The following is a 25,025-nucleotide window of genomic DNA, read 5'->3' on the forward strand; positions in this document are numbered from 1 at the left end:
AGATGCTCAATAAATCCTTGTGGAATGAATGACTTTGAAGCTTATGACTTAAAAGCTTTGTCTGTAAACTGGCTGGATTGAGGAGTGCAGTAAGCAGTGGTCTTAGCATTTACATCTTCTGTTACTAGGTGAGGTGAAAAGAACTGACAAGTAGGTATGCCATTTGGTCAGAGGGCTGCATTTGAGGCGTAATTTAGGAGGCACTGTCAGAGCAGATTCTATAAATTTCTCACATAATTAGCTGGTAGTCAGTAAAGGCTTACTGTCTGGGCAAGGAACTCAGTCCTGGGTGCCAGTTAAAGCCAAAAGCATTTAGAAAGAAAATAATAAAGGAGATGGAGGAGAGGGAAAGTGGGGCAAAACACCATTTGTCTTTAAGTGATTTACTCCACTGTTTTATGGAGAAATTCTTAAAGCATCTTGCATGGGCTAGCTTGCTCTGCTTTTGTATGTTTTTCCTTCTGCTTTCCTGCTTTTCTCTTTCATACTTGTTTTACTGTATGAAAACTTCTTAGTGCAGGAGCTACATCTCTTCACCCAACGTGGCTGTATAGAAATTTTGAACACACAGTTCTTTTTTAATATTTTTTAAACTTATCATCTTTCTTGTTTGGTCTTTCAGCTTTTCACTAGTTCTGTGCAGATGAATCCCACAGATTACATCAATAATACAAAAGTAAGTTTTAATTCATGTTGCTCAGGACCCTTAGCTATAAGAATCTGAAAAGAAAAAGTCCTAGTAAGTAGAGAGCAATATCACTCCCAGTTACAAAAAACTCATTTTATATTCTTACCCTAATATGTGTGAACAAGATAGTAAAATTCTAGATGAAAAAATAGCTTTTGGTTATGGGGTGAGTCATTGCCCAATTCTTTAGGCACTTGTGTGATAAACTACTAATATGAAGTCAGCCCTCAAGGTACTGGGAGATCAACTGAACTTGGCATGTTCAGGTGTATCACTGAAATAAATAATTAAAATATTTTTTTATGTTTTATGTGCTTCAGTTTACATTCTTATTCTTTCTATGAATAGCTTCTCAGCAATTTTTATTGAAAATTTACTGGTACTGATATTTTTAAATAAGTTCCTTCTTTTTATTAGCATGCAGTAAAAGCTCAGGGATTTGAACTAATTTGTACTAATTGTACGTAAGGAAAGTTAAACAATGAAGTGTGGATTTTGGACTATTTTTTTTTTAAGTGATGGTTTTTGTTATTAGACTTATAGGAACTCCAGTTGGGATTAGCAGATGTTACCTGAAATTCTTCAGAACTTGTTTTTAATGAGTAATAAGGACAATTTGAAGTTGTTAAGAGCAGATGATTAGAATCATTCTTTTACTTTGTTTATAGCTTATTGTCTTAAATAGGTATATACTCTATTTATCTTGTTTTTTACCAAACTCTTCAGTCCCATTTTTTACTGAATACAAAGGCGTAAATCAAGTCCCCTGAAATTTATATAAATTCTAGATTAGCAGAATCAAAATTTAGTTTGATTCTTGTTCCTTGTAGTCTAAAAATGAACACATATCAAATAAATGTAAGTGATTAGAGTCAGAGAGTAGAATTTAAAAAAATCTTTTTGTTTTATTTTATATTTGAAAGAGAGAGACAGAGCACAAGTGGGAGAGGGGCTGATAGAGGGAGACACAGAATCCGAGGCAGGCTCCAGGCTTCAAGCTGCCAGCACAGAGCCCGATGGTGGGGTTCAAACTCACGAACTGCGAAATCATGACCTGAGCCAAAGTCAGATGCTTAACCAACTGAGCCACCCAGGTGCCCCAGAGAGTAGAATTTTTCTGATCAATGTCATGTGTGAGGATAGCCTGACCAGATTTTCTATGTATTCAAATTATATATTATAGCCTGGGTAACTTAGAGTTGAAAGAATTTGTGAATTTTTGAAGTAGAAAGTTGATTATACGTTCAGTATTTGGATTTTTATCTGGGGTTGGCATACTTTTGTAAAGGCCATTTGGTAAATATTTTCAGTTTTGCAGGTCATATGTTCTCTGTCACAACTACTCAATACTGTAATTATAGTGCAACAGCAGCATCAGACAATACAGAAAAGAATGAGTGTGGCTGTGCTTCAGTAAATTTTTATTTACAAAAACAGGCAGCATGCTGATATGGCATGTGGACCACAGTTTGCCTGGATTTATACTGTAAGGTTCTCTGGATCACCTCAACACTGGGTTTCAGTAAATATGATACTGTGAAACGTTAGATCTTAAGGGGGAATGAACCCATATTATGCATTCATTTAGTGAATGTGCTGCACTGTTTATTGATTGCTAGACATTGAGTCATTCTTTCTTCCTGGATTATCCTCTTTATTCCAAAAACAGTAGTTTAAATACAGTTCTCAGATATAGCAGTTAAACAGCAAATTGCATACAGCTCTGTAGTACTATAGAAAAATTAGAGAATAACTTTTCATTATAGTTCTAAAATCTAATTATTGTTTTCAAATAATTGGCACATTCCCTTGCTCATGACAGGTATTTTATTGACATAGATTACACACTCTTTCCTAATAAATCAGGATACTTGTACTCCTCAGTAGAGCAATCTAAGTGGCCACTACTAATGAACAAGAATTTGTATAGGACTTGAAACCCATTTGTCATCCTGGTTCTCATGTTTTAGAGTAACAATGGCATCCTTGGAAACTACTTTTTAAAAAGTAAAAAACAAAGATGGTATTTTTGCATTACTGTTTATTTATTGTGATTGCTAAATGAGAAATATTTTTATGTTCCTTTTTCGGAAGGTTTAGTTTTATTATATGTTGGGGCCATTCTTATGTCTGAATCCTGGAAACTTGTACTGCTTCATTTTATGATGAATATCAGGAGAATTATAGGAATTAGTATGTTTTTTACACCATATGTACTGAACCAGCATGCAAGTGTCTGGGACTTACAGCTATTCAGGAAAAATTGTGAACCACTGCACCTCAGTTTGAACATCGTGGAAAAGAGCATTGAAGAACTAAACAACATTAAAGTTTTAATCCCCCTTTACAATCAGATGTGAGGAGAGAAGACTAATGGTTGAAAGAAGCAATTTAAATAACAAAAGAACTGAAAGAGTCTCAAAAAGGAAATGAAGCAATTTCACCTCAACTTTGAGGCTTCCAATTATAGAGATCTATAGTTTTTAAGGATATCATCATGTCATCCTGAGCTACTTACTCTAAATATGTTCAGTTATGCTAAATATTCTGTTTGTGAGTGAAATGAGTAATAACATTTTTAATCAAAACTGCTTAAGATGAGTTTGTTTAAAGAATTATCTCTTAATTAGTTTGAAACCAGCCATCTTTGATTCATTCCCTTGACATTCATTCCCTTTGATTCATTTTACCCTTGACAAATTCTGTCTGTTCTGTTGAAATGTCCCCTCTTTTCATACTTACTGTCATTCTAGTTCACGTTCTTTGTTTCATCCACTTGATGACAGCAATAGTTTTTTTAACCAGTGTTGTTACCTGTTGAGATCTCTTTCTCTAGTTCCTCTTTTCTGGTGCTCCCTGATCCCATATATTTCAGATAATGTATTCACATACGGTTCTTTATTTTATGCTATATTTTAGGACTACATAAAATATGAAACAAGTATTTTTATATGGTTTTTTCTCTTTTAGTCTGAGAATAAAGGATTAGAAACTACCAAGAACAATGTAGTTCAGCCAGTTTCAGAAGAGGGAAGAAAATCTAAACCCAAAACAGGTAGGTATAAATGTAGTATTAGTTTTTTCCAGATTTTTAAAATTAAAAGTCTTACATAGAAACTAATAGGAATATTTCTGAGTATGGAAAGTCTGGCCATACTTAACAGTTGAACACAGAATGTACTGTTCTCAATTCTGTCATTAATGTATCAAGGTTTCAGCAGATAGAGAAAATTAAATTGGTGAGGTAATAGTTCTTTAAGTCTTTTTTTTTTTTTTTTTTTATTTAACTTTAGGACAACTGAAAGAATTCTCATATTGTAATTGTTGAATAAAAGACTTAACCTTTCTGACTAGTACATTTTTAAATTTACTGGCATAAAGTGTCGGATTTCTTGTTTGGATATATAAGGGTAGTTGATTGCATATATGCACATCTGTTTTTATTTTTTCCACCTTCAGCTTGAACTCTGTATAAGCTGGTGATAAAAGAGCATTTTTCTAATCTTTATTATAGATAAGCAGCTTATCCAGTACACTGCCTTTCCACTTCTTGCATTCCTCGATGGGAACCCTGCTTCTACTGTTGAACAGGGGAGTACAGCATCATCAGAAGTTATGTCCTCTGTAGATAAACCCATAGAAGTTGATGAGCTTCTGGATAGCAGCCTAGATCCAGAGCCAACCCAAAGTAAGCTTGTTCGCCTGGAGCCATTGACTGAAGCCGAAGCTAGTGAAGCCACACTGTTTTATTTATGTGAACTTGCTCCTGCACCTCTGGATAGTGATATGCCACTTTTAGATAGTTAAATCCCCAAGAAGTGGACTCTACATGTATATATTCATCAAAATGATGAACTATTTATTTTAAAGTATCATTTGGTACTTTTTTTTGTAAATTGCTTTGTTTTGTTTAATCAGATACTGTGGAATCAAAAGCACCTTTTGCTTTTCTCACTTACACACTCTTGCAAAGCTTTCAGATGTTACTCAGCTACATAGGTACACAAGATTTAATGCACATTGTTGGTATATCTCTAAGTTGGATTCAAATGGCCATTTTTCTCCAGTTATAGTAAATTGGATTTCTTTTTTACATATATACCCATTAACCCCAGTTAAACTTTTTTGTTTGTTTTACTTGTTTGATGCTGTCTGTTTGCATTGAGTGTAAGTCACTAGAACTAATGGTAGAACTCTTAAAGCTTTGTCTGTTCCAGTTACTTTTACTAAATATTTTTCACTTGGCTTATTTTTAAAAACTGGGAACATAAAGTGCCTGTATCTTGTAAAACTTCATTTGTCTCTCTTGTTCAGAGAAGTTCATTCATGTTCAACAGGAAAGGCAAAGTATACTTGAGTGCTTGCTGTCAGATATGGCTCCAGCTTCATATACATAGAAAGAAGGGAATGGGATGGCATCAACCCCATCCATCTCGAGATGTTGGACTAGTTTTAAGTAAAAGTTTTCTGATTTGTTTGTGTTTTTTTTGAACCATACTATTTAGTAAAATAAATATAATGAATGTTGCGTACTAGTGTCTGTTATGTGTCTTCTTTAGAGGTGACACCCACATGTAGAAATTTTTCTTTTTTATAGGAAGTAGATAGACTTAAATTGTAAACTGTCTGTTGTCCATTATTGAGTCACACCAAGATCTTTGTGCCTCATCTCAAAAGATAGGCTATTTGCAACAGGGAAGGAATATAAGGTCTCTAAACTTAATGTGTTTTAAAGTTCTTTATTAAATTATACTGGCTTGCTTTCTATATTTCTAATAAAGAACTGAGAGAAGTATGCCTCTCATTGTCCCAAATGAGGTAAGAACATTATCACTGGGTGCCACCCAAAGAAAGGCCTATAATTTTTGCCCCTAGGGAAGACGAAACAGTTAAGTCACTTTCTCCCTTTAGATCTGTCGTTCAGGAGATTAATGCAAGACCAGGACACCTCTTTTATCAAGTTGAATTCCACCTTCAGGCAGAGGGCTGGAAATAGTGCAGTTTATATCTGAATATTTGATAGGGCCATTTGATTAGGAATTACAAATTACCTTCCTCTTGGCCATATTCTGTCGTATCTTGGAATTTCTCTTACTATGTTGTAAAAATTCAAAGGAAAACCTAGCACAGAGATAGGAAACCCTTCCTTAGCAGATCCTAAAATATTTGGCTCTGACAATGGCATCTTTTGTCCCCAGAAATTTCTGCATAAGCTGTAGAGGTCACTTTTGTAGAGGTCGTTAAGGTTGAGAACAAGAATTTAGAGACTGGGAAGGGATACAACTTTAGAGACTTTTCTTATTCCCTTACCTTCAGTGTGGAATATGATGAAATTTCTTCTCTTTGGGGACATTTTGGAGCTCTAGAAGTATTCTAAAAATCTTGAAAAACTTTATATATTCTAGCACTTTTTAAGTTGAAATTAAAATTTTTCATCCTTAGTTGGAAGGAATTTAGGGTGTTGTTAATACTACCATTTAAAAATAGTCATTACTGTTTAAAAATGCAATTATGTGCTTTTTAAAATGTATCTAAAGGAATCTAAATACCACAGTGATTTGCTATCCATCATCATCTATTCTACTTCTCCCAAAGAATTTTATCCTATTTTTATCATCTGTGAGTCATACATCGAAGATACTGTCACACTTCTCTGTAACAAAATTTGAAATTGTTTCCTGTAACCTTAAGATTCTAAGCATTAAAGAAGTTTGTCTCCAGTTATAAATACACAGTTGATCAAAACAGTATAAATACATGTGGCAGAGACTGTTAAGTGAGTGCCAAACCATTTTCTCAATCATTCAGTTAGATTATTTCCACCTTTGTATACAGGGTGGCTATGGAACTGAGTTCCATATAAATCAGAAGTCATGTAATAGAACTTCAGGTGTGGTCTGTGAAAACCTCCCCTGTGCAATCCTCCTTGCTCTTTTACCCCCCTCCACTAGCCTGATGCAGAGGAGTATGTGGCTTCTGAGTATACATTCAAGGAGGAAGAAATTTGGCTTCCTGAATCACTGCTTAGAAGAAAGCCACCTATCAATCTTGGACACCCATTGTAGACTTCAGGTGAGTGGGGAACAAACTTTATGTTCTGCCTTTGGAACTTTTTTTTCTTTTTGGTTGATCTCTTCTTACTGTCCACTAATAAAACATTCATATTTTGGTGAACTGTTATTAAACATAAGTTTTATCAGAAATATATTTTTAGTGGAGTGAACAGGTCTTGATGGGAGGGGGAGTTTTTCCCCAATTTTTTTTTTGTATCTGGGGGTGAATATTACTAATATTAAGAGCATAAGTTTTATTCCTTTTTGTTTTCATAGGTGTAAAACTCTAAGAAACTTCATTTATAATACAAAAAAGTATGAGAATGGAAGAATTTTGTTGTAGCAGTGTCAATTCTCTGAATTCCTTCAGAATTATATACCAGAACTATTTTATTATCATTTATTAACTCTGGTGACTTTAGATGATCCTTCTATTTCAGTGAAAGCAAAAAAATAGAAACTACCTGAATTGTAAAAGGACCTTTTTTCCCAATGTCCTTCCTTCACACCAATACTTAAAAATTGTGTCTTTATTGGATATTCAAGAGATTTTATCCAAAGTGCCTTGGTAAGATTCAGAATGCATAAGAGGTACATATTTGTTAAATATGGAGAGTAATCGCTAAGAGGGATGGAGGATGCCTTGATGTCCTTTTGCATCTTTTCGCACAGATCCAAATTGAGGAAGGAGTAACGTGAAAATTGAAAATCTGGAAAGTGATTCCTCTTAATACTCTCATTTACCAGAGGAAATCTGTATACTGCCTGTAAAACAATATGAAGACTGTGGTATAAAAGTAGGGCCAGAGGAGACAGCATAGGACTTAGAGCAGCTGAATGTTCCTTTAGGGTGGATCATGGTGCTTTTCATAGGGATGGTATACTCAGGTGATAAGTTTCAGTGTGAAAATAGTCTGCAGACTAGGAAAAGGACCTAATGATACTGTGATGAACATATGTAGAATGCTGCATTTAAGAATTAGAGCCTAAATGTTCATTTCAAGCACACATGAAATATTTGAGAGTTGGTTGCATATTAGACCATAAAGCAAATCAACAAATTTCATGGAACTGGTGTCAGACTAACTACAGTACAAATAAACTAGACCTTTACAGTTTTGAGGAGCACTGGCATAATATTTTGTAGTGACCTTCAATTTGGGATTACCATGCTGCTTATGATTAGACAGGGGTTATGGGTTTGGGAGTAAGAAAGATCAGAGGTGAAGTGCCATTTTCACCACTTATCAGAATATCCTACTGGTTGTTCCTCTGGGAGAACCCTAATATGTTCATTAAAAAAGGAACAAAAGTTCTCTTTATCTTAGATCTTAGAACACAGAAAATCAAAGGTGGAAGAATAGAGCATCTGCTCAGTAAACGGGGATGCTTTCAGAGCTGTTATAGGGTACTAAAAAGTGTGAACTGGCCTAGTGACAAGTTTAACATAAAGGACTACAAAACAACTGACGTGTGTAAGGTAAGGTCTTTTAAAAATTGATAAATTGAAGCTAATCAAAATTAAGTACTTTTGCTGTGCAAAAGACCCTGTCAAGATGGAAAGACAAAGCTACAGACTGGGAGAAAGTATTTGCAAACCATGTTAACTGATAAAGGATGAGTATTTAGAATATATGAACTCTCAAAACTCAACAAATTAAACTGTCCAATTAGAAAATTGCCAAAAGGCATGAACATTTTACTGAGGACATACACATGGCAAATAAGCACATGAAGAGATACTCAACATCACTAGCCATTTGGGAAAGGCAAGTTAAAACCACAATTGAGATAACACAATGTTCTTATCATAACGGCTAAAATAGGAGATAGTGACAAAGGCTGGCAAGGATGCAAAGAAAATGAATTGTTCATACATCAGTGGTGTGAATATGAAATGGTACAGTGACTCTGTAAGTTTGGCAACTTCTTGTAAAATAATCATTTAGCCCATCCACCAAGATTTCTCTCTTCATCCCTGGTTCCAAAGACCACGAATTCCCATTTCTTTATTTGCATCATTGAAAGCATGTTAATATAAATGAAATGATCCTTTGTAACCTTTTGGGATTGGCTGTTTTTACCCAGGATACCTCCCTGGAGATCCAGTCGAGTTGTTTTGTGTACCAACAGTTTACTCTTGTCTTATAGTTAGTATTCCATGATAGGGATGTACCACTGTGTGTTTAAACATTCACCAGTTGAGGGACTTCTGGGTTGTTGTTAGTCTGGGCTATTGCAAATAAAGTGATAAGCATTCAGGTACTGGATTCCGTGTGAACATAAGATTTTTCTGAATAAATGCCCAAGAATTTTATAGGCATTGTCTTGCCCATAATATTGGGGGAATCAGACCATTTCACTAAACCTTGGACTAAATGGAATAGAGTACTCATTTACAATTATATTCTTATTTCCCCCCTCCCCCCCCCTTGGTAAGGGACTTTAAGTAGGCTTCAGCCCCACATGGGGGCTTGAACTCATGACCCTGAGATCAAGAGATGGACGCTTAAGTGAGGCATCCAGGCGCCCCCTCGTAAGAGACTTTTTTAAATACCATTTTGTGTCAGCACCAATTTGCAACTTAGGAAAAAATGCCTACAGGACACAGCAGGTGTAGAATAGCTATCTAATGAATTAAATATATTCTCCAAATTAAACTGGTCCACCCACTAAAGGTTCTTTAGGAGAACATCACCTTAATTACCTGAGATCCAATTTCAGGTGCCACTTACAGAGGACCAAAAAAGGGTGTGATATAATTACTACCTTTGAAACAATTCAGTTTTTCAGGACACAAAATGGACAGTTAACCTTATTGTTTCAGGTTCTTTTATACGCAGGAGGAAAAGTAGGTCTGAGTATTACAGCCACCTAAATTTGAGTTGCTAAAGAATTAATACACCACACACTTTGTCTTGAATTCATTTATTTAGAGATAGAACACAGCCATTCAAAATGATGGAACACAATATCAACACCCAGAATAAAGTTGGGGAATTAAGTTGAATTGTTATATATTTCATTTACATTAATAAATACCTTAAAAGAAGCAAATGTAGATTTTAAGATTCATTAAGACACTAATGATGTGTACAAGTAACTAAGTTTCTAAGTTAACTGTCATACTGCTTGATTTTTCAGGTTGAAAGATTATCATAAACTATATATTTTAATTAGATGGCAGCAAATACAAAAGCATTTTAAATATCTTCTGAGCTGTAAAATGTACTGTAAGCAGTTTATATTCTATAGCATTCTGTCATTCTGGCCTCAGTTTATGGGTAGAAGGCAAGCTGGACACCAGCAAATACAAATTATCCACCACTAATGAGGTATAAAATCTATTATGCATGTATTTTGAATAGAAGTTATTTTTAAATGCCAAAAAATGCCAGCTATTTTTGGGAAACCTGGGATTTCCCAGCTTGGCCACAGATTAGAAATCTGAGCTTCAGTTTCTTCTTACTTATAAAATGAAGGTTTGGATGAGATTTTATCTAGGTGTCTCCTCAAGCCTAGTATATTGCAGTTTCTTCCTGTCCTATCAAAAGTTTACCACTTTTGATTTTAATAATGGACTTTCACAGTCATTTTCAACAACTGCCTTCTAACCCATGATTATCATTTTCAAAAGCTTTGTCTAAATCCTTCAGAGTTCTAACATCTCCAATGAGCCTATACTGCATATGTTCATAATAACCAAAACAAAGTTCACTATGTTTGTATGAAAGGCTATCCCTACACAGGGAAGATTACAGACTATTTGGGTATTCAATTTAGTAACCCACCACTACCAATCTTTCTCTGAAGGCTCCTGTGTCTCAATCTCCATCATAATCTACAGGGAAAACCTGAAAAGATTATTCAGACAACTGGCATTTAAGTGACTTGCTTACACAATTTTGCAATAGCCACGTTCTTTGCAGTCTCTTGTAGGGCAAGGCATCAAACATTTCAAAAGGCAGCCATACATTTCCTTTTATACTTTCTAGAACAGCTTAGATAGCAGAATTTAATAAACTGTCAAGCAGTTTTATTTTTACTCTTAACTTCACAGGCATAGAACTAAGGATAAACCTAACAATGTCCACTTTTCCTAACTCACCAACAGATTCCTAAATCTCTCCCTTTGTGATTCATTCTAACACATATCAATGCACATGGCAAGAATATAATGAATAAAATGGCAAGCGATAAAATCTAATTCATGCCAGAACACTGGAGAAGTTACATGGGAAGCACACACATACACAACTTTACAAAAGTTGGGAATACTGTTAATCTCAAACAAGCAATGATCCAAGTGGGACTTTCATGCCATAAGTCCTGTTCAGTCAAAATCACGATTTGTAAGAACAAGTGGTGCCACTAGTGTCCAAACATACAACACAATGCCAATCCAACTAGAAGAGATTTTCACCCAGACTGCTGTCCACTGACTTTTCATCTCACGAGAAGGCTCATACCTAAAATTTAAGAAAAAATTTAAAGGGTTGGATTATCAGCCATCATGCTACTTAGCTTACTTCCTAAGTGTTCTTTGTACACAGTTTGTGATAACAGACATACAACTTCTGGGCTAATCTGCTGCCCTGCTAGCCATACTACGTTAATAGCAAACGTGAAGGTAAAATTCACTGTTTCCTTTAAAGGAGGAAAGGACGCAGGCCTCCGAGGTCACTCTTTTACTGATACTCAGATGCTCTTTACATAAAGTCCCCACTTTCCAAAAGTTTATGTCAGGCCAGTTTGCTTTTACAAAACTACATGAGTAAGGGAAGTGGCTTTTTTCTTAAAAGCAGAAATTCTATTTGGGTTTAAGTAACAAAAACCTATACCAACGTAATCTTTTATAAAAGTGTAGTAGTGTAACACCAACTTTGAGAAAATGGGGGGAACCTATATTTCTGGCTTAGTAGTTCTGAGATACAGAGAAATGGAGTTGTGTAACTTCTGGGTAAGTGAAATGTCCTATCCTGTGTAAAAAATATAATCTGTTCCAAGTGTATATGGGAACCACTCTCCCACTTCAGCCTTCTCAGATTTAAGACACTGGAAAGAAAACACATCTCAAATTTAACTGGTTTTTGTGCAGATGAAACATACCAAAAATATTTTTGATCTAAAGTTTTTTTGTTTTTTTTTTTTTTAAGATTTTTTTTAAGTAATCTCTACACCCAATGTGGGGCTCGAACTCAAAACCCCAAGATAGAGTCGCATGCCCCTCTGAGCCTGTCAGTCACCCCGATCTAAATTCTTAACGTTTACTATTATCTGACAGCCAAAGCTGTGAATTATTGAGAACTACATGGATTCTCATCATTTAATATGTTCCTGCAGTGTAGGAATTCTTAAAAATACTTCAATAATAAATACCAGTAAAGACTGCCCTCAAAATGAATAATCTTTTTTCCTACATCTTGTTTGTTAGTCTTACAAGTTGTAAGGGTACTATGCATTAAAAAGTATTCAAAACAGAACTGCCCAAACCATATAGTTCAACTTGAATCTTAAATGGAATCTTTCAGTAATCATTTTGACAAAATTAGAATTTTTGAAAACAAATACTAATAACTACCTTCCTATTACTGGAAAAAGACTTATGTATTATTAAGTGCTAAAAAAAATATAAATTACAACTTTGAAGAGAATCCAATTTTAAAGTAGCCATGTTCTTTGCATTAATCTACATTAATGTATTTCACCTCAATTCTGAGAACTTTAGTGCTTTTAAAGACAGTTTGAACAAAACAGAAAAGGTATCTTCCATTATGTCAGGAACTGGGTTAACAGTATTTAAAAAATTAGGAAAACCATTGTGGTGTATCAACCATCAACATGGTATTTCTGTAAAAAAATGTTAGTAAAAAATCTGAAGCTTTCTATTTTAATCTCATCAAGATATGGAATATTTGTCAATGCCAAAGCAAGGTAGTCTGCATTTCTCATACTGATCTCACTTAGATGTAAATTTTGAAGTACACTGGAGGTTAAAAAGTACTTCATACCATATGTTTTGTGATGGAATCATGAAAAACATCGAAATTTCCACATGCAAAGTTTTCATGAAATGTAATTACCTGTACCAGTTGGTAAGGGTCATCATGATATAAAGTGAAGCCAAGAAAAGCATGAAGTGAAAGAAGGAATAACTGTAAGTAACACCATCCCTTTCATTATCTACAGCTCGGTGAACATCATCTCCATCCTCCAGTGATCCATCACTTCTGGCTCCACCATCTTCTATTAATGTTGATTCATCACTTGTTAGAGTCAATTTATTAACCTGACTATTGTTCGAAGTGCGGATGCTGCATGAAAGACAGTTAAGGAAGAAAGAGAGAAGGAAAAAGGGTGTTTTTTAAAAAATGATTTTTAAATGAAAGGCTAGATTTCTTGTTAAAAAAATGCACAATTTTTCTTACCTTGAATAAAATACACACAATAAAAAGAGGATTAGTCCTATAATTCCTTGAGCATGCCACCACTGGACAGACTGCCCTTCCTTTGGAATAGTGCTTGTTGTATTGTATCCAATTATGCTTAGTAGACTTGGGTTGCAGTTTGTTTCTGTAATGTAAATTAAGGTCGAATTAATGTTAGAACACTATAGAAAGTATTTTTCAGGTCCTAGTTAACAGTTGTTTTTTTTATTTAACTCTTTAAGATAACTGCTATTTATTAATGAGACTTAAATATTACACTGCTAATTTTATAGAGGTGCTTGGAAAAATCAAGTAATTTCATTTTAAACCTCATGTAAGAGCAGAAATATTTTTAAGCTTTCTACTGATCAAGAAACAGGTGAAATTTAGATAACCTTTCCAAAGTATAATAAAACTCTAGTAGAGTTAGGAATAAAAATTCAGATGTTCTAAACTAAAACAGAATGGTTTCTCCTAACATATATTGTAAGAGAACAAGTTACTTTAATGAAATTTATCCACTTGTCAAAATATATTGCTACATAAGCAAGGTAGCTTACACATAAAATTACCAGTTATTAGAATTTTAGCAAATGCTTTTGTGGTAAGTCCAAATAAGTCATAATGATCTCCTCTGTATTCTTATATGAAAAAATTATAGTTTGTGTAGTGTTCACTAAAGTATGCAAAATGTTTTTCACGAAGCCAGATAGGTCAATTACCATCTTACTAATGAAAACAATCCTTAATTAGGGGGGAACAACCAATTCTTAGGGCCATTTTAAGAATAATTACTAAAAAATTTTTTCTAACCACTTAAATACCTGAACAAATCTAATCTTTCTCTAATAATAAAAAAAGCCTTTCTCCGACTAATGATAAATTACCTACTAAGTTTATGAACTTGAAATCAGATTCAGATAACATATTTTATAATTTTCTTTTTAAGTAAAAGAGACCATTTTCTTCCTTTTCAAAATTAGTAACTAATTGCTCACTAACTTGTTTCACACCAAATGATATTCCATGAGATTAGAAGCCAATATATATCATTTGGGGTGAAACAAGTTAGTCTCGTGGAATACAATGTAACAGGCCTATAAAGATTCATTAGGGGCACCTGGGTGGCTCAGGTGGATACGTGTCCAGCTACAGCTCAGGTCATGATCTCACGGCTTGTCGGTTCAAGCCCTGTGTCAGGCTCTGTGCTGACAGCTCAAACCCTGGAGCCTGCTTTGGATTCTGTGTCTCTCTCTCTGCACCTCCCCTGCTCAGACTCTGTCTCTCTCCCTCAAAAATAAGTATTAAAAAAAAATAAGTAAACATTAAAAAAAATTCATTACAAAGCCCTATTATATTCACTTGCAAGGTACTCACAGGCAGAAATAGTATTTTAATAAGAAAAGAATTATACTGTTTACCACTGAAGCAAGGAGCATTTTAACAGCTTTTCTTTCTTGTATACTTTCTTTTGTGATATTGTATATATACTATCGCAAATACGGCAGTACAAATTAGGTATATTTGTTATAATTTTCATATACTCTCTTATAATTTTGTTAGTGAAAGAAACAAAGTAAAAAAAAATACAGTGATACATCAAAGATGAAAATGGTATTATTTCCATACTGTTTATTCCTCTAGAGGCTTATTTTTTAAATGACAATTTCATAAAATGACCATTTCTGAAAAAAGTTTCAGAATTCATTAAAAAGAAACCCAAGCGAACAAAACATACCTGGTTCATTGGTCATAGCAGACCATGTCAAATACATCGTGTAGACTGTAATTACTGAAGACTGTAACAAACCAGATCTTGGTTGTGATTCCTACAAAGAAAAATTAAGCAAGACAAATAAATATTCTGACATCATTCAAAATTTAAGAAAACTCAGAAAAATGGAAGCTTCAAAAAACTAATGATATAAAGAGCATACTTGGATTTTGGGCAGTATAGACATTACAGAAGCACCAAGGCAGAGGAGCATGTTGACACTGATGAATGCTTTATTTTCTGAACAACTGGCTGGATGAGTATAGTAAACAAAGAATAGGACGATAGCAACTAAAGACAGCAGATAATTCAGAGCTGTAGCTGATAACAATGCTGTGAAGGAAATATAATTGGACAATTAGAACTGATCATGAATATTAGGAATTAGACATAGGGCTCATTTTAAAAACAAACTTTTTACTCTAAAATGTATTTTAAGCAACTAACATTGTCAGCATTATGCAGGCTATAAAAGCAGGGAAGAATATTATTTCTGAACTTTATCACAGAAAATTTTATAGTCTTCACATATATAGCTCACTATAATATTTTCAAGGACATTAAGTTAGTAACAGACTAAGTATTTTATTAATAGTAATATCTCCACTACAAACACATTCACGTACATTAGTCATTATTTTCAAAATACAGAAAAATAAAAGGAAAATTACTTAACCATAATTGTTCAGTTACAAATGACACTGAGAAACAAAACTTTCATTGCTAATGCTAAGCCCACAAAACAAGGCTTTCCCATATTAGTATCTTTAAACATTTTTTATTATGTAAGATTAATAAGACAACCTAGTTTCTCCTTTGTAAATTAAAACATACACAGTGTGTTTTTGTGCTATTGTGTGTGCTCCATATACACAGGTATTTATGTAGATGTGCCAGACGGGGATCCACCCAACAAATATTTACTGAATGCCTACAAAGTTCCAAGCGCTGGTGGAGCAGGGAACAAAACAGAAACTCTTGTATTAAATTTGAACTAAAGAATGGGGTGTTCTAGAACACTGAATTTTCCAAATAATTGAAGCTTATTTCTTTGAATACTAAACTCTTTGTTTTAACCACCGAGATCAAATACCACAAAAACTGTGTGAGAGAAATATTAGGCTAGCAGATACAATGATACAACTTTCACTCTGAATTAAAATATTTAGCTGAAAACTCAGATCACTTCACATAAAATTTTAGATTTATGGCTTCTCTTTAAAGAAATCAGAAAAAAATTAAGCAATACTGAGTTCACGTTTCTACAAGGCAATGATTGTATGAAACTGAGCAGCATCTATGCATTTTAGGGAGGGTCTTCATCATAGTCCCTACTATTTGCACAAGGATTGACTGACTATACACTTAACCTGGTTTTCTTCCCTCAGTTTTTGATCCATGTTTTGCAGTATAACCATAGGACCCAAGATCATCATTATAAATAAATACACATTAATCACACTACTACAAGAATCCCCTTAGGTGGATCTTTCCACTTACATAAAATGAAATGTTCTAGAGTCGCTTTTTATATTTTTTCTGCATGCTGATGTTTATGCCTTATGCCACTGTTTATTTCTAGCAGCCCTAATCCCTTTGATATTTTATCTACCTGTAGTTCCTGTAGAACAGGAAACTAGGCTGTAAAAGGTACATACTGCCAGCAGTAGCCTTTGCAACATCTACTTTAGCCATTTAGGGTATCTTGGTTTATTTCCTGATTCTTAAGTATGTTCCTAGAGCTGATTCACTAAAAGTTCTCTCAGTAAGTTGCTGATACAGTGTGATTCAGTGCCACTCACAGACTCCTGAAGTGTATCTCTTCACAAAAATCTTGATTTCCCTGTAGTCTACATATGTGCTCTCATCTTCAAAGTTCAACTATCCTGAAGATGTGCTATAAAAGACAAAAGCTTACCTGCATACCAACATCTTGAGTTCCCTTCTTCCATTTTTTCAACCCATGATTCATTCCACGAATGGGCAAAATCAATAAGTAAGACTAGCTGTATGAGGATGAAGCAAAAAGCACCTGCCATGCCTACATAAAACCACACTGAAAGAAAAAAAAAAAGTATACAAACGAGTGGCCGGTTCACTTTTTATCACTTCATTTTCACAATCACAATAAACAAAAGGATAAATAATATTTTACACAAATGCCTTGATTTTGTCAACTGGAAAAAAAAAATAGAAGTAGTGTTACAGTTCCAGGCAATAGTTATTAAAGTTTCTTTATAGAACATCAACATCACACAATTAAAAAAAGAAAAAACAAAAACTGTTACCAGTTGTAAAAGTTCCTTCTGGAATGAAGAAAGCCCCAATAATAATTGCAATTGCTGCGGCAAATTTAAAGAACCAAAATCTAAAAGAAATAGAAATATAGTTTATTAATAAATATTCACTCAATAAAGAGTTTTATCTATGAAATCTTTTTTAAGAGCATCTGAAAAAAATAGTTTATGTGACTGTTTAGGACAGTTTTAAGATAGATTTGTAACCAATTCATTATGAGAAAATGAGAATATTCTATTTCACAGGTTTGCTTTTAATAATGAATGGATATAATGCTAAGTGAAATAAGTCAGAGAACCACAACCACCATATGATTTCACTCCTCTGGAATTTAAAGAACACAAACTAACAAAAAAAGACAAATAAAAAACCAGACTTTAAATACAGAGAACAAACTGGTGGTTGCTAGAGGGCAAATGGGTGAAACAGATAAAAGGGATTAAGAGTACCCTTATCTTGATGAATGCTGAGAAATACCTAGAATTGTTAAATCATACTGTACACCTGAAACTAATGTTAACACCGTACATTAATTATACTTGAATAAAAAAATTAAAAGAATGGGATGTGAAAGTATAAAGTCTGCTGTACAAATGAATAGGTCTTATAAACACATGATAAATGCTCCATCTGGTTTTAAAAAACCCAGCTTTTAGAACATCAGCCTCGTGATGACATAGCAAGTCCTTATTTTTTGTTCTCCTGCTTTGAACAAATAAATAAGGCATCCATCCATGAACAAAAGTGCTACTATGGGCGTTGTGGGATCCAGAAACATGCCAAGACCAAGGAAGAGTCTTGTGCACCTGTGTATTTGATAATAGGCAGAGACACACTTTGGTATAGGCTACAAAATTAATAAACTTCTCCAATCCCTCCAAGCTCTTCCCAGTTGGGGAAAACCTAGAGTGCTGATATGGGCAAATACCTATGAATGAGAAACAATTTATAAAAGTCTAGCCCTACTGTGGGAAGATTCCAACATGGCCTGAGTGTGTGTGTGTGTGTGTGTGTGTGTGTGTGTGTGTGTGTGTGTTGGGGTGGGAGGGAGAGGAGTTTCAGTGCAACAGAGAGGGGAAGAACTTTGCCAACATTGCCCCTATACCATGGTAATATAGTATGGACACTGGCAGCAACCTCTCCCATGGGGGAAAATGAGAGCTGTGAGTGACCAGCTACCCCAACTCTGTGTGACAATTCTGGAGAAACCATTTCTCTCCAGAAGCACCCAGATTACTCAACAAACTCCATGACTAAGGGGAGGGAGAAGATGGAGAGAGAGGTGGATATTAAAAAGAATTACAGGAACACAGTTTCTGCCAATTACACTCAGGACTTAAGCAGGAAATCTGCTCACAAGCCTCTGGGAGATCCTCAGCCAAGAATCTCTGCTGGCTGGCTGGCTAAGTGGGACCCTAAACACCCAGGGTGCTAAACCCACACCTCCCACTCTGCAGCCAGCTCTTTGTGTGCACTCCTGAGTGCAAGAGCAAGAGAGGATGCGATAATGAGAGTGCTCTGAGAAAAACACCATGATCTGTAGGCAAGGGAGAAACTACAAATGAGTTTGTGCCATCATCTGGAAAACAAAACAAAAAATTTCTGGTAGCCAGCAAGGTGAGTTGTAAGAACCAGGGAAGACATAAAAGCTTAAGATCTTCCACAAAAGTGAGCAAGAAGTGTGCAAGTGTATAAAAGAAATGTGCAGCAAGTGTATAAACATGAGGTCAAAGAGAACCCCAGATATATATAACAGGATCGAGAAGAGTATACCCCATCGAAAGCAACCAGTATAAACTTGAGATGTCTCCTACTTCAAATGCGAAAGCAACCAACACAAAACTACAGGAAACATGAAAAATCAAGAAAACATTCCATTACCAAAAGACAATTATCCAACAAGTAAGCTGAAAGGCATGGAATCTTGCAATCTAGTGGATAAAGAATCAAAATAGCTATTTTGAGGAAACTCAACAAGCTACAAGAAAACACAGGAAGATAAATTCAGGAGAAAAAAATACATGAACAAAACAAGAAATTTAGGAGAGCCAGAAGTCATAAAAAAATAATCAAATTCTGGAGCCAAAGAATGATGAAAGAAATGAAAACTGCAATAGCACTTGCAGCAGGGTAGATCAAGGACAGAATAAGCGACCTGGAGAACAAAAATTTTGAAATAACCCAATAGGAGTGAACAGAGGAGAAAAGAATAAAAAAGAGCAAAGCCCACGAGATCTATAGTATCCAAATATTAGAATAATCAGCGTTCCAGAGATGAGAGAAGGGAAAAAGTTTATTTGAAGAAATAATAACGGAGAACTTCTCAAACCTGGGAAATATTATACAACCGAGTTCACAACTCTAATAGATTATGCTATTATCTCAATGCAAAAGACCTTCTCTAAGACATGAACTGTCAAAGGTGGAAGATAATCCTAAAAGCAGCCAGAGAAAAAATGATCATAATCCACAAAGGAACTCCCACTAAGCTATCAGTGGATTTCTCAGCAGAAATGCTACAGGCCAGGAAGGAGGGGAATGACACATTCTAAGTTTTCAGAGAAAAAAACTTCCAGCCAAGAATACTCGATCTACCAGTCATTCTTCAGATATGAAAATACTTTGTCAGATAAATAAAAGCTGAATTCACCACCACTATACCTTCCTTGCAAAAAATGGTGAAAGTTCAAGCTTAAATGAAAAGATGCTAATTAATTAGTGCCTTGAAAACATATGTAAGTATACAATAAACTGGTGAAAACTAATGCACAGTAAGATTCAGAAAACTAATTCTATGATAGGATGGTATGTTAACTATAAATGTTAAAAAAGTTATTAAAAAAACTATAGCCACTCTATTGATATACAATCTAAAAAGTAAACTGACATCAAAAATATAAAAGGGAGGAGTAAATGGGTAGAGCTTTTGTATACAATTGAAGTTATGTTGCTATCAGCTTAAAATGGGCTTTTATCTCTAAGATGTTTATGTAAATCTCATAGTAAACACAAAGCAAAAACCTAGAGTAGACACACAAAAGATAAAAAGGGAAACAAAGCATACCACCAGGAATACCAATTTACAAAAGTAGGCAGAAATGGAGGGAAAAGAATGGAAATACAGTACAACCAGAGAGTATTGTATAAGGTAGCATTACATATCAATAATTATCCTAAACATGTATGTACTAAATTCACCAATCAAAAGGCATGCTTTGGCTAGATGGATTAAAAAACCAAGACCCAACTATATGCTGGATACAAGATTCACATCAGATTCAAGGACACTCATGGGCTCAAAATAAAGGGATAGTAAAGGATACTCCACGCAACTGGGAAGCAAAAGAAAGTGGGAGTGGTAGCATACCTACATCAGACAAAATAAACTTTAAGCCAAAGAAGGTAACAAGAGACAAAGGTGGCCATTATATAATGTCGTAGAGGGACCAATTCAATTCTCTAAGAAGATGTAACAACCATATATACACTACACACACACACACACACACACACACACACACACCCAATATCAGAATAAATATATTAAGCAAATACAGATTTTAAGACAGAAATGGACAATAAAATAATAGTAGGAGACTTTACTATCCCACACTTTCAGCAGTGGATAAATCCTCTAGACAGCAAATCCACAAGGAAATGCTGGATTTGGACAATACATTAGGCCAAATGGATCTAACACATTCATAGAACATTCCATCCAACAGCAAAAGAACACACATTCTCAAGTGCACAGGGAACATTCTCCAGAGTGAACTGATCATAGGATAGGGCTCAAAAGTCTTTTCAAACTTAAGAAGACTGAAATCATTCCAAGTATCTTTTCCATCTGTAAGAGCATGAAACTAGAAATCAACAAGAGGAAGCCTGGAAAATTTACAAGCATGTGGAAACGAAACAACACACCCCCGTGAAACCAAGGGATCAAAGAAGAAATCAAAAAAAACCTCAAAACAAATGAAAACAGAAACACATAATAAAATGTATGAGACACTGCAAAAGCAGTTCTGAGGGGAAGTACATAGTGATAAATGTACATATTAAGAAAACAGATCTTTAACAACCATAACTGTACACCTCAAGGACTAATAAAAAAGAACTAAGGCCAAAGTTAGCAGAAGGAAGGAAATAAAGATCAAAGTGGAAACACTGATACAGAACAGAAAAAACAACAACAACAAAAAACAAAAAAAAAAAACAAAAAAACCCCTGACAAACCTTTAGCTAGACTAAGAAAAAAGAGAGAATACTCAAAATCAGAAACAAAAGAGGCATTACAACTGATACTACATAAATACATATGTTTGTAAGAGACTGCTATAAAGAATTACATGCCAACAAACTGGATAACCAGAAGAAATGGATAAATTCTTAAAAACACAACCTACCAAGACTGAATCAAAAAGAAACAAAATCTGAACAGACCAATAGCAAGTAAAGGGACTGAATCAGTAATCAAAAACCTCCCAACCCAGAACAGCCCAGTATCTGAGGATTTCACTGGTCAATTCTAACAAACTTTTAAAGAGGAATTAATGCCAATCCTTCTCAAACTCTTCCAAATTACTGAAGAGGAATGGATACTTCCAAATTAATTTTACCAGGCCAGCATTACCCTGATGCCAAAGCTAGGAAAGGACACTACAAGAAAACTATGGGCTAACTTCCCTGATGAATACAGATGCAAAAATTCTCAACAAAATGTTAGCAAACCAAATCCGACCATACATTAGAAGGTCTGTAGCACCATGAGCAAATGGAATTTATCCTTGGGATGCAAGGATGGTTCAATATATGCAAACTAACAAATGTGATAACTGAATGAAAAATAAAAATCATATGACAATCTCAGTAGATGCAGAAAAGCATTTCACAAAATATGAAAAACATCCTTTCAAGCTGAAAACCCTCAACAAATTGGGCTACAAAGAAACATACCTCAACAAATAAAGGTCATAAACAATAGATCCACAGATAACATCATACTCAACCAAGAAAACCTTTCCTCTACATTTAGCAACAAGCAAGGGTGCTAACTCTCACCACTCTTATTCAACATAGTACTAGAAATTCTACCTAGAGCAATTAGGTAAAACAAAGAAATAAAAAGCAGCCAAACTGGGAAGGAAAAAATAAAATTGTCTTTATTTGTAGATGGTATGATCTCATATGTAGAAAATCCTAAACACTCAACCAAAAACCCTGTTGGAATGAATCAACAAATTCAGTAAAGTTGCAGAATACAAAATCAACACACAGAAATCAGTTACATTTTGATACATTAACAACAAAATACCTGAAAAGTAAAGAAAACTATCCTATTCATAATGGCATTAAAAATAATAAAATGCTTAGGAATAAATCTAGCCAAAGAAGTATAAGATCTATGCAACGAAAACTATAAGACTTTGATGAAAGAAAATGAAGACACAATAAAAGAGAAAGATATTCATGTTTATGGATCTGAAGAACATTGTTAAAATGTTTGCACTACTCAAGGCCACCTATGGATTCAATACAATCCTTATGAAAGTTCCAATGGCATTTTTCTCAGAAATAGGAAAAAAAATCCTAAATTTTGTACAAAATCACAAAAAGACCCCAAAATGGCCAGAATAATCATGTGAAACAAAGTTAGAAATATCACAGGTACAGATTTTAAACTGTACCACAAAATTACAGTACTCAAAATAGTATGTTACTGGCATAAAAAGACACATAGGCCAATGGAATATAACAGAGAGCCTAGAAATAAATCCTTGCACGTGTGATCAACTACTATTTGATGAAGACGTCAAAATCAATGGAGAAAGGACAGTTTCTTTTATGGGAAAACTGTATAACCACATGCAGAAAAATGAACCTGGACCTGTATCTTACACAACTCACAAAAATTAAACTAGAAATGGATTAAAGAATGAAATATTGGAGTGCCTGGGTGGCTCAGTCAGTTAATTGTCCGACTTCGGCTCAGGTCATGATCTCGTGATCCGTGAGTTTGAGCTCTGCACGGGGCTCTGTGCTGACAGCTCAGAGCCTGGAGCCTCCTTCAGATTCTTTCTCCCTCTCTGTACCTGCCCTGCTCACACTCTGTCTCTCTCTCAAAAATAAACATTATAAAAAAAAAAAAAAAAAAAAAAAAAAAAAAAGAATGAAATATTAAGACCTGACATTGTAGAACATACTAGGAAGATTCTGATACTAGGAAGATTAAAATAGGGAAGAAACCCCTTAACACTGGTCTTGGCAATGAGTTTTTAGATGATAAGATACAAGAAGCATAAGCAACAGAAGTAAAATCAAACAAGTGGGACTACAAACTAAAAATCTTCCTCTGCACAGCAAAAAATCAACAAAAAGGCAACCTACAAAACAGAATATATGTGCAAACCATATCCTGGATAAGGAGTGAGTATCCAACATATATAAAAAAAACTCACACAACTCAATAACGAAAAACAACCCAATTAAAAAATGGGCAGAGGAACTCAGATTTTCCAAAGACGACAAATGGCTAACAGGTGTATAAGAAGGTGCTCAGTATCACTAATCATCTGGGAAAGGTAATCAAAACATTTATGTAAACATTTATGTTTACATTATGTAAACATTTATGTTTACATTTATGAGATAGCACCTCACACCTGTTAGGATGAAAGGGGTATCATCATCAAGACAAGAAATAAGTGTCGAGAACGATGTGGTGAAAGGGAACCTTGAGCACTGTTGGTGGGAATGTAAACTAGTTCAGCCACTATGAACAGGAGTATAAAGTTTCCTCAAAAAATTAAAAATAGAAACTACCATAAGATCCAGCAATTCCTTTCTAGTTATACATTCAAAGGACGTAAAAACAGGATACCAAAAAGATACCTGCACTCCCATGGTTACTACTGCAGCTTTATTCACAATAGGCAAGATATGAAAACTTAAGTGCTTGTCAATGAATGAAGAAACAGTGGTATAGATATACAATGGAATATTATATAGCCCTGAGAAAAAAAGCAAATCCCATCATCTGCAACAACATATATGAAGCTTGAAGGCATTATGCTAAGTGAGATAAGCCAGACAAGGAAAGACAAATACTGTATGGTATCACTTACTCATATGTGGAATCTGAAAAAAACCGAACTTGTAAAAAACAGAACAGAATGGTGGTTACCAGGGTATGGGGTGTATGTGTGTGGGTGGGAATTGGGAGAGGCCATTAAGGGGAACAAACCTGCAAACACTAAATAAGTCCTGGAGATGGAATGCACAGCACAGTGACTGTAAGTAGCAATACTGCATTACAGACTTCAATGTTGCTAACTGTTCTCATCAAAAGAAATAATGTGACATGACTGAAGTCCTGGCTAACCTACAAAGGTAATCATAATGCAATATACAAATGTATGAAATCAACACTTTGTATAGGCTAAACCTATACAATGTTAGAAGTCAACTTTATCTCAAAAAGAAACACGTGTAACAAAGATGATTCTAAGAGTGCTATGTGCATGCTACTTTGACAAGAGTATTATCTCAGGAAATGGTTGTCACAGCCATTCTGAGATACATTTTGAGAAGTGTTTAAAAACACATTAAATAAATATAGTGGTAGGAGTGCAAATAAATACCAATAACTACAAGGACAAAATAAAATAATTCAACCTGTCACAGCACATTTTTTCATTAATATTTATATTACACTTGCTCATCCTTCCTGTTTTTGGTAGCATATGTTAATAAAGAACAACAGATACTCAAAAAAAGGTTTTTTT

At 34.6% G+C, this 25,025-nt stretch overlaps 2 protein-coding genes across 9 annotated transcripts in view; one reads left to right on the forward strand and one right to left on the reverse strand.

Moving 5' to 3' along the window:
• The window catches only part of HSF2 (heat shock transcription factor 2), a 43,973-nt gene extending 30,745 nt beyond the window's left edge, over positions 1-13,228 (forward strand). For 3 of the 8 annotated variants that reach the window (XM_042939722.1, XM_042939724.1, XM_042939723.1), the window contains exons 11-13: positions 623-676; positions 3,659-3,743; positions 4,203-5,220. In XM_042939722.1, coding sequence (XP_042795656.1) covers positions 623-676; positions 3,659-3,743; positions 4,203-4,495 — 432 coding nt within the window. In that variant the 3' untranslated portion in view covers positions 4,496-5,220. Of the gene's footprint in view, positions 1-622; positions 677-3,658; positions 3,744-4,202; positions 5,221-6,639; positions 6,761-7,017; positions 8,037-8,069; positions 8,222-12,930 lie in introns of those variants that run through there. The other 5 variants (XM_042939727.1, XM_042939726.1, XM_042939728.1 and 2 more) reach the window with 5 other exon arrangements.
• SERINC1 (serine incorporator 1) overlaps positions 10,360-25,025 on the reverse strand; it is a 35,449-nt gene continuing 20,783 nt past the window's right edge. The window contains exons 4-10 of the mRNA XM_042939731.1: positions 17,232-17,311; positions 16,862-16,999; positions 15,107-15,276; positions 14,908-14,998; positions 13,170-13,314; positions 12,825-13,055; positions 10,360-11,210 (exon numbers count right to left, since the gene is read on the reverse strand). Of these exons, the coding sequence (XP_042795665.1) occupies positions 11,075-11,210; positions 12,825-13,055; positions 13,170-13,314; positions 14,908-14,998; positions 15,107-15,276; positions 16,862-16,999; positions 17,232-17,311 (991 nt within the window). The 3' untranslated portion in view covers positions 10,360-11,074. The remainder of the gene's footprint in view (positions 11,211-12,824; positions 13,056-13,169; positions 13,315-14,907; positions 14,999-15,106; positions 15,277-16,861; positions 17,000-17,231; positions 17,312-25,025) is intronic.

Source organism: Panthera leo, chromosome B2, assembly GCF_018350215.1.
Source record: "Panthera leo isolate Ple1 chromosome B2, P.leo_Ple1_pat1.1, whole genome shotgun sequence".
Taxonomy (NCBI): domain Eukaryota; kingdom Metazoa; phylum Chordata; class Mammalia; order Carnivora; family Felidae; genus Panthera; species Panthera leo.